General features: G+C 31.3%; 1 protein-coding gene across 1 annotated transcript in view; it reads left to right on the top strand.

Annotated features, from left to right (window-relative positions):
- The first annotated feature begins 1,000 nt into the window (after positions 1 to 1,000).
- LOC140060228 (B-cell lymphoma/leukemia 11A-like) overlaps positions 1,001 to 13,045 on the top strand; it is a 71,945-nt gene continuing 59,900 nt past the window's right edge. The window contains exon 1 of the mRNA XM_072106350.1: positions 1,001 to 1,352. Within this exon, the coding sequence (XP_071962451.1) occupies positions 1,301 to 1,352 (52 nt within the window). The 5' untranslated portion in view covers positions 1,001 to 1,300. The remainder of the gene's footprint in view (positions 1,353 to 13,045) is intronic.

The following is a 13,045-nucleotide window of genomic DNA, read 5'->3' as shown; positions in this document are numbered from 1 at the left end:
TAATTAACGAGAAAAAAATTGTAACATATTAAGAAAGTATACATCTCTATTTTAAAGAATAATTGTAAGACTATTATACCAAAATAATTTTTCTAATTTATTTGTTTATATCTTAAACTTTAGAGAGTCACAAATCAAAAACGTTTTTTACTTACTTGTGATGATCCTGTTTTTGATACTTTATATCTATATTTCTCTTTTATTGATGATGTTGATTATGATGATGATTATGACGATATCAGGAGGAGAAAGAAGAGGAGGAGGAAAATCATAATGATAGTGATGATTTGATCATGGCTACAATTATAATTGAAGAGAATTAGATGAACTGATGATGATGATGATGATGATGATGATGATGATGATGAGCGATCATCATCATGATGATGATCATGATCATCATCATCATGATGATAAGTGATCATGATTACAACAAATTTGTATCGCCACCAAGTAAACCCCATTCTACTATTTAGAACATGACATAAATAGAGGACATTGTGATGATGGTTTCCTCTAGTTGGTTTAGTGATTGTATTTTATGATGATAATGATGATGATAATGACGTCTCACAAAATGAACTAACCTATACAGTATTGATATTAGATGGTCTTTTAAATAATAATATAAGCTTATTAATTAGGACTATAGAATAAATTCATTATAAATTATGATTACAAATGTTTTAAATAAATAAATTGTAAGATAAATATTATTTGATTTAGGCCTGCAAAAGAGAATTCTTTAAAAAATGTTTAAAACTTAATCACACGACTTTTGCTTTATTAATTATTTTAGAGTGCTGTTAAATGATACATCAAAAATCCTAAATTTAAGTTAAATCATGAACGAAATTCAACTTTATTAATCATATTCGTTCCCTTTGAGATAAGTGGTCTATTTTTTAAAAATATTAGAAGTCCAAACTTAAGGAAGACTATACCACTGTCGTGTGTGTCCAGGGGGAAGTCATGCGTAACGTCTATCTCGATAATCTTCATAACTTACAACGAAATTTCATTGTAAATAAAATCGAATCGAAAAGCGGGTTAGGAATTGTCGTTACCGTTTGGTGTGTGTGGACAGTTGGATATGTTTCTATTTGGAGAAAATACTTGTGTTTTTTGGAAATCAATTAATGAATTACCACTTTTTATCAGTAGTAGAGTCTGAATAGAAGTTTGCTATCCCGTGGCGCATCGCGACTCAGCCGCCATTTTTCATGATAAACAAGTTGGTACGCTTTGTGTAACTATACTCTGCGCGAAGTCCATCGCTACCCGGCTCTTGGGGCGAAAAATGTCACGCCGGAAGCAGGACAAGCCGCAGCAGGTCCGACGGTCACTTACTGGTAAGTTTTATTTGATTTTATAAATGTTTAGCCTGTTGTTACACCTTCTAAACATCGGCCGTCTACCTGGCCGGTTGAACATTGTTGGTGTCAGGTCTCACCGGACCGTGGTGCAGACACAGTCCTGGTCAAGCTTAGAACCGTTCGTTAGTAGCACGGTTAGCTCTAAGTTCTAACTGCTATCGCAAAATGTGAATATAACGGGCCTATAATCTGACAATGTTATTCTTTTATTATGTAAGAACACTTTAAAACAATAGTTTTGTTTATGGTGATATACTAACATGTTTATTATCTAACAATTAATTTGTGTGTAGTCCATGGGTGGGGGGTTTTACAAAGGGAATTCCCCTTTCATATAAATACATTGTATTTTTCCATTAATACTAATAGGTATAGTAAATAATTTAACCTCTTCTAAATTTTCTATTAAATAATTGTAAATGTTATTAATGACATTTTGTAATCAGTATTTATTTACATTGATTGTGTGAAGGAGAAATGTCTGCAACACAGACAACGACCGTATACGTAGCTCTTGCCTATTGAAACGATCGCCATCATAAGCCCTTAGGCAGCCAGTTGCTTTCCTTCTGACTTATTTTGCATACGGTTTAATGTACACAACGAGTATATTATGCTGATCCATGGGGCGAAGGTGCGCCAAACACCAATAGCTATTTAAGTACATAGCCACGACTTCACTCTATTGGTCAGTGTATTATATGGCGACTCGCTTGGGCTCATAAATATATTTTAAGAGAAAAATTACATAGCGACCTTCAACATAATTTAAATTGCTGTATTTTTTTTGTGATTTTCTATGGAGTTGAATAAAATGGCTGAGGCTTTCGTTAGACCGGTATCCGTATTGTTTCCGATCGAACACGACCGGGGCGTGTTGATTAATACAAAATGGTTCGCCTTTGTGACAAAGGTTTTGTGTGCTATGTATTCCGAAAGCAACAATTTGTTTACCATTTGCGTAGCAAAATTATTACCTTGCAAGGATAAATATGGCATAATAAAGATTCCTAAATTGACCTCGTTCTTAATCATATTTAATATTTACAAGGTTAGGATTTCATAAAAAAAATTTTTTGTTGGTATTTTACCTTGGATCTTTTCATCAAAACCCACTGGTCCTTTCTATAGGAACTATTTTAGTGGAAGAATACATAACACAATGAAAGATAATAAAGGCATAGTGTGTTTGTAACATTTTATAAATATGTTCTAATATTATTATTATATTAAATTAGTCAGAGTGATAATTAAATAAAATGTTATAATATAAATAATTATTTGAAATCTTCTTTCTTATACTTACCTTTTTAAAATTAAGACTGTTTCTGTAACTTCCAATAAACAGATAAAAATAGTGTAATAACAACTTCTAATATTATCCAGCCTTGTTCTTAGTTGACCTCTGTGACGTCCACTATAGTAATCCTGTTTAAAAATATATTATACACAAATAAAACTATAAAATACACTACAAAAAAAGAACTAAAGAATTTTCTGTAGGTTATACAATGAAATAAGAAATAAAAAACTGTAGGCCTAAAGTAGCCAAGAGCAGGCCTGCCCAAGCGGTTCACATACTTGAGTTAACCCTTTTGTATTCATGTGGGTTCAAAGCTTTTAAACTGTTAATATCTATTATTAGAATTAAATATTTATGAAATTTATTATTTTATATACTTATTATTAAGTAAGTACTTATATCATTAGTAAGTACATCTTTTTTTTATCTAGATTGGAATGTGTAATTCAAATGTATTTTTAGACAGTACAATGAGAAGTAAACTACAGTATACCATTACTACAGTATTGTACCTTAAAAAAGTAAATTATAACATTTTTTCTCTGTAGATAGGCCTACAAGTCTACAGTACTTTCTATTATTAAAGACTAGAATATAGTTTTATTAGGCCTTCTATCTATACAACTGTACAGTATTCTACTTTACTGTCCCTTTTGTGATGTCCAGCCTTAAGTCCAGACTGGTTGACCTATTAACTAATATAAACATTGAGCAATGTTACATGAATAATTAGGTCTGCACACTTCAATTGTTAAACAGCCTTGTCCTTAGCTGACCCTTTGTGAAGTCCAGTTTAATAATAGGTCATTGAATCCAGACTGGTTGACCTCTACTAATATAAACATTGTGTAATGTTACATAATAGGCCTATATCCTAAGGCTAATAATGTCTTTCTTATGCTGAGATTATCCCTGAACTTGTCTGGCCAATTGTTTACTATTAACTAGTTACATAATATTTCCACTGGTCAGCTTAATGGAAGGTTGTGGAAGGTCAGCATAGCCAGACAGGCCAACTGACTTATGCTGGCTGGAGTATATACTAATTACTGTTAGCAATGTCAGGAAACCAGCCTGTGAGCTAAATTTGATGGTCATTTGTAGTTCAAACAAAGGTCGAAAAGTACTATTACATTTGTGTTATTTATTGTTACTGGCCTTGCCTCTAGAAAAATTATTCCTGCTGCTGACTTGACAAAAAGAGAGAGCTGTTAATATTATGCCTGCATGGTAGAGTGGATTTATTATTTGTAGAGACCCTTGAACAAATCTGTCTGGCAATATTTACTATGTATTTGGCCTATTGTACTTTTATAGTAATCTTTGAACACTTTCTGTAAGTAATATGCATAGAGTCAGCTTTATTATTACATTTTCCAACTAAATATAAAAATAAACATCAATTAAAGTAGTTAGTTTGTGGTGAATTATTTATATCATTATGTTATTATCTTGTCCAGAAATGGCTCGTCTCTCGGGTGGAATTCTGGTCATTTACGTAATCCACAGAGTGGAATCGCCACCTTTGCCTTTATAGTGCTATAAAGCCTTAGATCCAAGTCTGACCTTGGTTAGAACAACTCAACGTGACAGGTCAACTTTGGTCACACAAAATGGTGGTAGACATGAATTTATTATTTATTGATCAGTGTGTGTTCAACAGACCTTGGTCATATTCCGGACGCCCAGATTCTTATTTAATAAGGGGCACGGCAGTTGTAATACGTGATTGTTAATAATCATCGTTAGTGGTCAACTAACGAAATATTTTAACCTTCAACTCTCCCGTGCTGTAACTAAATTTATAATTTTAATCTCAGTCTGAAAGTTGTTTAAATTTGCTATAGGGCATTAGTTTGGGAAAGAAATTATTATTTTTTTTGTTGGAATCCAATTGCTAATGCCTTGTATTGATTGGTTAACCTGACGCAGCAGCCGAGAAGCGCCGTCTTTGTTTGGCTTCATATAGCCTACCCTATTTAGCATACCTTGTAAAAATATAGACCAGTAGCTAATATGGCGCTGTATAAAAAGTCATTGGAAAAACACTGACCTCAGTGTATAACAGCGAATAAAAGAACGATAATCAGTAACCGGCCAACGCGAATAACCTTCAACCCATGGAGACGCTTTTATGACCACATTGTTGTACAGTACAGTACATCTTACAATGTGTGTGAATGATAAATACCACATAATTTACTGCTCTCAGATATTTGCATTGAATGTCTCAATTAAACATAATATTCTAAAATATTTAAATCTCTTCAACTTTTGACCATTTGGTCTTTGAAATACCAACATTTTTTTTCTCTATGGTTACAAACAGGTGTGTGTAGCTATCTCTGACCAAGATAAATAAACCAAGTATAATTTATTAAAATTAATCTGATAGGGTAATGTAAATATTACATACCAATGCATACATAGTAGGCTTGACTTTGTCAAACAAAGTTATAAGTGGATATTTAATACTTATAGGTATATTGACAGGAACAAAAAATAAATAAAAATGTTATTCTATGTAGTTATATTAGATGCAGATGTATTCTTAAACTTTCAAAGTATTAGAGAATTATAAAATCTATAATCGTTTTACCAAGAATGAGATTTAGTTTTAATTCGTTTATTATTTATATTACGTTTATTTTTGTTAAATTCTGCTTACTATTTTTTCATCATTTTCAAGAAATTGTACATTTTAAAGATGGGGATAAAGCTTGGTTCCCACTAGAACGTAACGCAAGGACGTAAACGCAAGGACGTAAACGCAACGCAAGCGTTTTAACCAATGACAAGCGAAGTTATAGACAGTTAGCAATCACAAGCGAATAAGACATCGCTTGTGATTGCTCAATTTACTTGCGTTGCGTTACGTCCTTGCGTTGCGTCGCTAGTGGGAACCACGCTTAAGCACTAAGTGATAATTAATAATGGCTACTATACAGTATACCCTAATACCATTTGTCAATTGTTTTTGTTTATTGTTGACAATAAAAGAGATTATTATTATAGTTAAATACTATTGTAATTTTAACAAAAAATCTTCTTTCTTTTAATTTGTTATGTTCTTCATTCATTTAATCATTTCAGGTATTTTTTGTTTATTCCTTCACATTAGTAATCTTTATTTTTTCTTTTCTTTTTCATCATTGTTTGTCTGTGTAAAATCCATTCATTCAAAAATCCAATGTTATTGTTCTTACTTTGATTAATTCTGTTAGAATATAAAGTTTGTCAGCATTTACAATAAACAATGAATTTAAAAGTTACTGTAAATTGTTCAACTCTTTGGTTAAATTCAAATTTAGATTCAACAACTAAGAGTATTTCTGTAATCACATGTGAGCATTTTTATACCCAACTACTGTATACTGTTCAGTACAGTAGGTATATTGAGCCTGTTTCTCAATACTGTGTGTGACTACTGATACAGTATAGTGTAGTAATGAGTCTGTTTCTCAATACTGTGTGTGACTACTGATACAGTATAGTGTAGTAATGAGTCTGTTTCTCAATACTGTGTGTGACTACTGATACAGTATAGTGTAGTAATGAGTCTGTTTCTCAATACTGTGTGTGACTACTGATACAGTATAGTGTAGTAATGAGTCTGTTTCTCAATACTGTGTGTGACTACTGATACAGTATAGTGTAGTAATGAGCCTGTTTCTCAATACTGTGTGTGACTACTGATACAGTATAGTGTAGTAATGAGTCTGTTTCTCAATACTGTAATATTATATTACTGTATATTATACAGTAGTGTACAGTATTGAGCCTCTTTCTCAATACTGTACTAATGTACACAATAGTGTACAGTATTCAACCTGTTTCTCAATACTGTAAAAGTACTCTCTTCAAGTTCGTACCACATATTGGTACTAGTAATTAATTTGGACTGATACCTAACAGTTTCCACCCTTCCTAATGGTTCTTAATAGTCCTTCATTCAAAACTGTACAGACTTAAATTTAAATCTAAAAATATCCACCTTGTAACAATTCAAAATGTATCTAGCCCAAAAGGGCTAAAGTAATCACTCTTTACTTGTTGTACTATAATTATTTGATCTTCTTTCATATGATCCCTCATTTTCCATCATTTATTATTTTTTACAATTATGTTCTTAATGGTTCTAGTTTATTGTGTTATAAATACAGACACACATAGTACTGTATTTTGACTATTACTGTAGTGTATTCTCAGCATAAAGAATTAAGTTAGTACTATAACTACCAAAATGATTTCTCCATGGTCTCATGTCATATAATGTGGCTGACCTTTTGTGTTTGATAGAGTAAGGAAGGCAGACAATGCTGATTCTTACACTCTCATACCAGACTTACTGCTTTTACAGTAGTTATACAGTATCCCTTGTTATCAGATGACCAATGACATTTATAAATCTACATAAAATGTGTCTCTTATGATAGCCTATCTCACCACATATCTGCTGTGTATAGATAGTTCCACCAACTTGGACTATCCTTTGGTCTTTGAAACTTTACATACTATACTGCACATTAGTAACATTTAGGCCAGTTGGTACACAGTATTTTAGACCAATGTTATTTTCAACATAATCCACTAAGTTGGGACCACATTTTATAAGCTGTTAAGTTTGAACCACTCAGACTACAGTATACCTCTGGTCTTTGAAAGTGTACATAGTACTGTATAGGCCAGTTGGTACACAGTATTTTAGACCAATGTTATTTTCAACATAATCCACTAAGGTGGGACCACATTTTATAAGCTGTTAAGTTTGAACCACTCAGACTACAGTATACCTCTGGTCTTTGAAAGTGTACATAGTACTGTATAGGCCAGTTGGTACACAGTATTTTAGACCAATGTTATTTTCAACATAATCCACTAAGGTGGGACCACATTTTATAAGCTGTTAAGTTTGAACCACTCAGACTACAGTATACCTCTGGTCTTTGAAAGTGTACATAGTACTGTATAGGCCAGTTGGTACACAGTATTTTAGACCAATGTTATTTTCAACATAATCCACTAAGGTGGGACCACATTTTATAAGCTGTTAAGTTTGAACCACTCAGACTACAGTATACCTCTGGTCTTTGAAAGTGTACATAGTACTGTATAGGCCAGTTGGTACACAGTATTTTAGACCAATGTTATTTTCAACATAATCCACAAAGGTGGGACCACATTTTATAAGCTGTTAAGTTTGAACCACTCAGACTACAGTATACCTCTGGTCTTTGAAAGTGTACATAGTACTGTATAGGCCAGTTGGTACACAGTATTTTAGACCAATGTTATTTTCAACATAATCCACAAAGGTGGGACCACATTTTATAAGCTGTTATAGTATGAACTACTTAGACTACAGTATACCTCTGATCTTTGAAAGTGTACATAGTACTGTATAGGCCAGTTGGTACACAGTATTTTAGACCAATGTTATTTTCAACATAATCCACAAAGGTGGGACCACATTTTATAAGCTGTTATAGTATGAACTACTTAGACTACAGTATACCTCTGGTCTTTGAAAGTGTACATAGTATAGGCCAGTTGGTACACAGTATTCTACACCAATGTTATTTTCAAGTTAATTTAATCCACTAAGGTGGGAAGTGGTCAATGTACATCACAGGAAACATGTTATTATGTGCTGTTCATATGTCTTAGTGATTTGATATGAAGGGTTTCACTTAACACTGAAACATGCGTTTCCTGTGCTAAGCTTCTGTGTGGATCTAAGGTGTCACAGTAACCAGGAACTACAGTATACACTGGTCAAGGAGGTTCAAATAAACATATTTTTTTTTTGCAGGTGAGGGGAAAAAAAGTCAACATAACATTTTGTCAATGAAAGGCCTGGTCAAAGTACAACATGCTCAAACACTATCATACAATAATGTGAAATCAAATTTTAATATTGAATAAGTAAAATATGTACCCAGTATTTTTAACACTACTTATTGAAATTACTGTATACCAATATGTAATGGAGAAAATTATGACTGTGTAAAGATAAACCTGATCTACTCTTATCATCACAAGAATACTGTAGGTTTCATTGTTACAGTCCGCATTAAAGGGAACTAAATTGTCATTTTCACTGTTAGTTGACATTTCACCTTTTCTGAAAATATTAATTTGTAAAAGTCATTAAAAAATTATTACACTAAAAAACTAACAATCAACTCAACTGCATGATAATAATGCTATGTATCTAAAAAAGAATGGCTACATGATTTCAAAGCAAGTATAATGTAACTACAGTACATTTTAATTATATTGTACTTTTGAGATGTTCTGTTCTAATAATGTGGACTAGAAATTTTATATCTCTCCATTATAACTGGCCTATTTTTATTAGCCAAACCATAATATCATAACTCATACAAAACTACATACTGTAGAGAAAGATTGAAAATTATTTATTTTATGGTTGCATGGTTTTTATATTTGACCCAATTTCTCGTCATGTGTTAACAACATCAAATAGGTTAGGGAATGGTTTGTTCGGGCTGTACTATTTCTACTTATCCCTTATGACTCTTCGCTGATAAACTTGGAGAGTTTGATTTCTTTTACGTAGACTTGCATACATTTCCAATTTTAAAGTTTTGTTTTAATTTATCCATTGATATTAATAATTGAGGATATACCTGTGAATAAATGATTTTGATATTTTTAGCTTTATTCCTAATTATTTTAATGTGTAGTAGCATATCTTACTACATTATATATCTTTTTATGCCCACAAAATAATATATATATATATAATTCATTTTTATATCTGATTCTTGATATTGTTTCTTATTTGGATTAATCATAATTTGTTTGTTTTTGATTTGTGACTAATAGAAAAATTTGTAAAAATCTATATGCTTTAAAAAAAATATAAAGTATAAAATCAGCAACAATTCTTGTATTCTATATATCTATCCATTAGTTTATTTTTGATACGTGAACAAAAAAAATCTGATTTGTATGCGTTGAATGGTTTCCTTTATGTAATTCAGGTTGTGAAGGTAAAAAATTTAAAAACAAGTAAAAATAACTAGTAAAGATATGTCAGAAGTAATAGAGTGATATATAAGTGATTGGGGGTATTTGTCCATTAAGAATTCCTATCAAACACAGGTAAATCTAAGGTCATTGAAATAAGGGTTTCTGATATATCAAGTTTCATACAGTTTGACAAGTAAAATATAGAGTTGTACTCAGAAGAATGATTGATTCATTTGTTAAAACATACTATTTGAAAAGAAAAAAAAAAGAAAAAAAGGAGCATGTGGAAAAACTCAAACGTTTCAATGGTCATTAAATCATGATTGATAGCTGGAGAACATTAGGAATCGGTAAGTAAAAATGAGTTGATTATCTAAACAATGGTTAACTCAATATCATAGATGTGAGTATGTAAGGAGAGACATGATAGGTTCTGCCACCAAAGTTTACTATATATCATTTACACCAATCCCAGTTCTACCACCCAGCCCAAAATGTTTCCACTCAACAAACATCTTTTTTTTTTGGGTCAAATCATATGACATTTCTTCCACTAATCCCAATGTTTTTCAGCCCACACCTAAACATCAGTCCACTTAATATCCAAAAATGTGTTTATATCAATGTTTGTCCACCTTTCCCAAAGTATGCCTACTCACCCCAAGGTGTCCACCCACCCCAAAGTGTGTCTACTTATCCCAAAGTTTGTCTACCTCTTTCACAAAGTGTCCACTCACTCCAAAGTTTGTCCACCTTTTCCAAAGTGTGCCCACTCACCTCAAAGTGTCCACTCACCCCAAAGTTTGTCCACCTATCCCAAAGTTTGTCCACTCCACTTACACCAAAGTTTTACACCTTTTCCCAAAGTGTGCCCACTCACCCCAAAGTGTGCACTCACCCCAAAGTTTGTCCACTCATCCCAAAGTTTGTCCACTCATCCCAAAGTTTGTCCACCTTTCCTAAAGTTTGTCCACTTTTCCCAAAGTTTGTCCACCCATCCCAAAGTTTGTCTACCTTTTTTAAGGTGTTTCCACCGACCCGAAAGTGTCCACTCATCCCAAAGTGTGTCCACTCACCCCAAAGTTTGTCCACTCATCCCAAAGTTTGTCCACCTTTCCTAAAGTTTGTCCACCCATCCCAAAGTGTGTCCATCCATCCCAAAGTTTGTCCACCCATCCCAAAGTTTGTCCACCCATCCCAAAGTTAGTCCACTCACACCAAAGTTTGTTTAAATATTATACTACTGTATATTGTACAGACAAGAGGTTATCTTAACACGATTTATTTTACCTATTGTACCAGAAGGCACTTGAACACCTTACTGGCTTTACCTTAACTTGTGGGCATTGGCCCTAAGATACAGTATATCCATCATTTTAAATGGTAGTTATTAATTAAAACTTATACTGCAGTATACAGTATTATACAAATTTATTATTAACAATTATTTAAAAAAAAAAGTATTCCTCATTTAGAAAAACAAATTATTAAAACTTTAAAATTAAATTATTTATTATAATCAACTTGAAAATAATTAATTTGCTCCTTCAAACTAATTCTAAAATTTCAATTAATAAAAAAAAACCACAAATCTTGAATGATTACATAAATGTAACTTTGAAAGAATTCAATCAAAATTGAGAGTAATTTAATCATATGTTGGGAATACTAGGATACATATTATAATATATACTCTTGCTTTACATTATGTACACGTATGTGACAATTTATTCAATCGTAGTCAAGGTTGCCATTTACCGTTGAAAGCACATTTTTTTTTCATCTGTTTTTCTTAGAAAAATAAATTAATTGTAAGTTTAGAAAAGATAGCTAATATTTAATTTTGAATTAGTTTTTTATAAGTTGATTTTTTAGAATATTAAATTAAAGCCTGTTCATATTTAACACAGCTTCATTTTATTCATACAATGTTGGATCTGCTGACCAGACTTCTTGAGAAAAATAATGTTCATATTTTGCAAATGGTTTCAAAGCAAAAGTGGAAAATTATGTCATTTATAGACAACTGTAGTTTTTTAAATAAATTAATTATTCTCTATTGTGATTCTGTTCTGAACATAAACTGGAATATATTATAGAGAAAATATACAGTTATTTCTTAAATGAATAATATTGTTGCAAAACTAAAACCGGAAAATAATTCAATATATAAATGTAGAAAAGCTGTAATTGAGTTTAGATAAATACATATTTTAAATAAATATAAAAGGTTAATTTTTTTTTATTTTTTAAAGGAACAATTCACAAAACATTTAATTTATTTTCTAAAAAAAAAATGATTCACATTTTAATTTTTGTTCTCAAAGCTTGTTTATTTGTTAAATATTTATTTCTAAAATAAATAATCTAAATTTGCATTTTTAAAAATTAATTTATTTGCTATAATTGAATTCCTAATCGATATTACTCTTTTTTATTCTGTTTTTTAAGCACAAATTAAAAATAATAATGTAATTTGTAATTTTAATATCTCCTCATAAAATGATGTAGCTGATTGCTGTATCCTGTTAACATAAATCCATTCACTTTGATGTTTTGGCCTCCAAATTCAAGTACATCATAGTACAACCCATAGTAAATCATACAATCATATAAGTCACAAGCCTATTTAATGCCTTTTTACTACCTCAGATAATACTTTTCACAAAAAAAGTATTTTAATTCAGTTATTTGTTTTTTAAAGTTTCAAGTTTTTCCAAATTCTTTGAAAAGATTTTAGATCAACATCACAAGCATTCAGTTTAAAAAAGTTACTGATTATTTACATTAAAGTAACTTAGAAAGTTAAAAACAATTTTTAAAATTAACAGAAAAATATAAATTTCTTGTAGGCCTTTGTCAGTTTACTGCCTGCTACAAAATAAACTTTTGGTATGATTAATTTTTATTACCATCATACTAGTACAGTCTCTGTAAAATATTTTTGTTGAATACGGTATATTATTTTCATTGTTAAATATTTTGTAGGCATGAATTTGCGAAATAAAGCTTGACTTTAATAAATGTAATAACAATAAGTGCATTCATTATATTTAAAATTTTTAGCCTTGAGTTAGGCCTCGGAACCAACACATTAGGTCTTTCGAACCAGCTGGATTTGGACAATAATTGAGCAAAAACACGATCATACAGCATTTTTTGTGTTATTTCAAGCTGATGAAGGCCTTTTGTGTTGTGAGGTACTGTAGCATTGATCGTTGCATAGCGTCTTGCAGCCTTTTTTTTTTCTTTTAAATGCACTTTAGTGTTTATGATCATTTTAAAGTTAATTTTTATGATGATAAACAAGTTGAAATGACTACCTATCTACGACATGTAGTGTCGTACTTGTTAATAGGCCAAGGTT

This window comes from Antedon mediterranea, chromosome 10, assembly GCF_964355755.1.
Source record: "Antedon mediterranea chromosome 10, ecAntMedi1.1, whole genome shotgun sequence".
NCBI classification, from domain to species: Eukaryota; Metazoa; Echinodermata; class Crinoidea; order Comatulida; family Antedonidae; genus Antedon; species Antedon mediterranea.
This window is presented reverse-complemented; position numbering and strand designations above follow the sequence as displayed.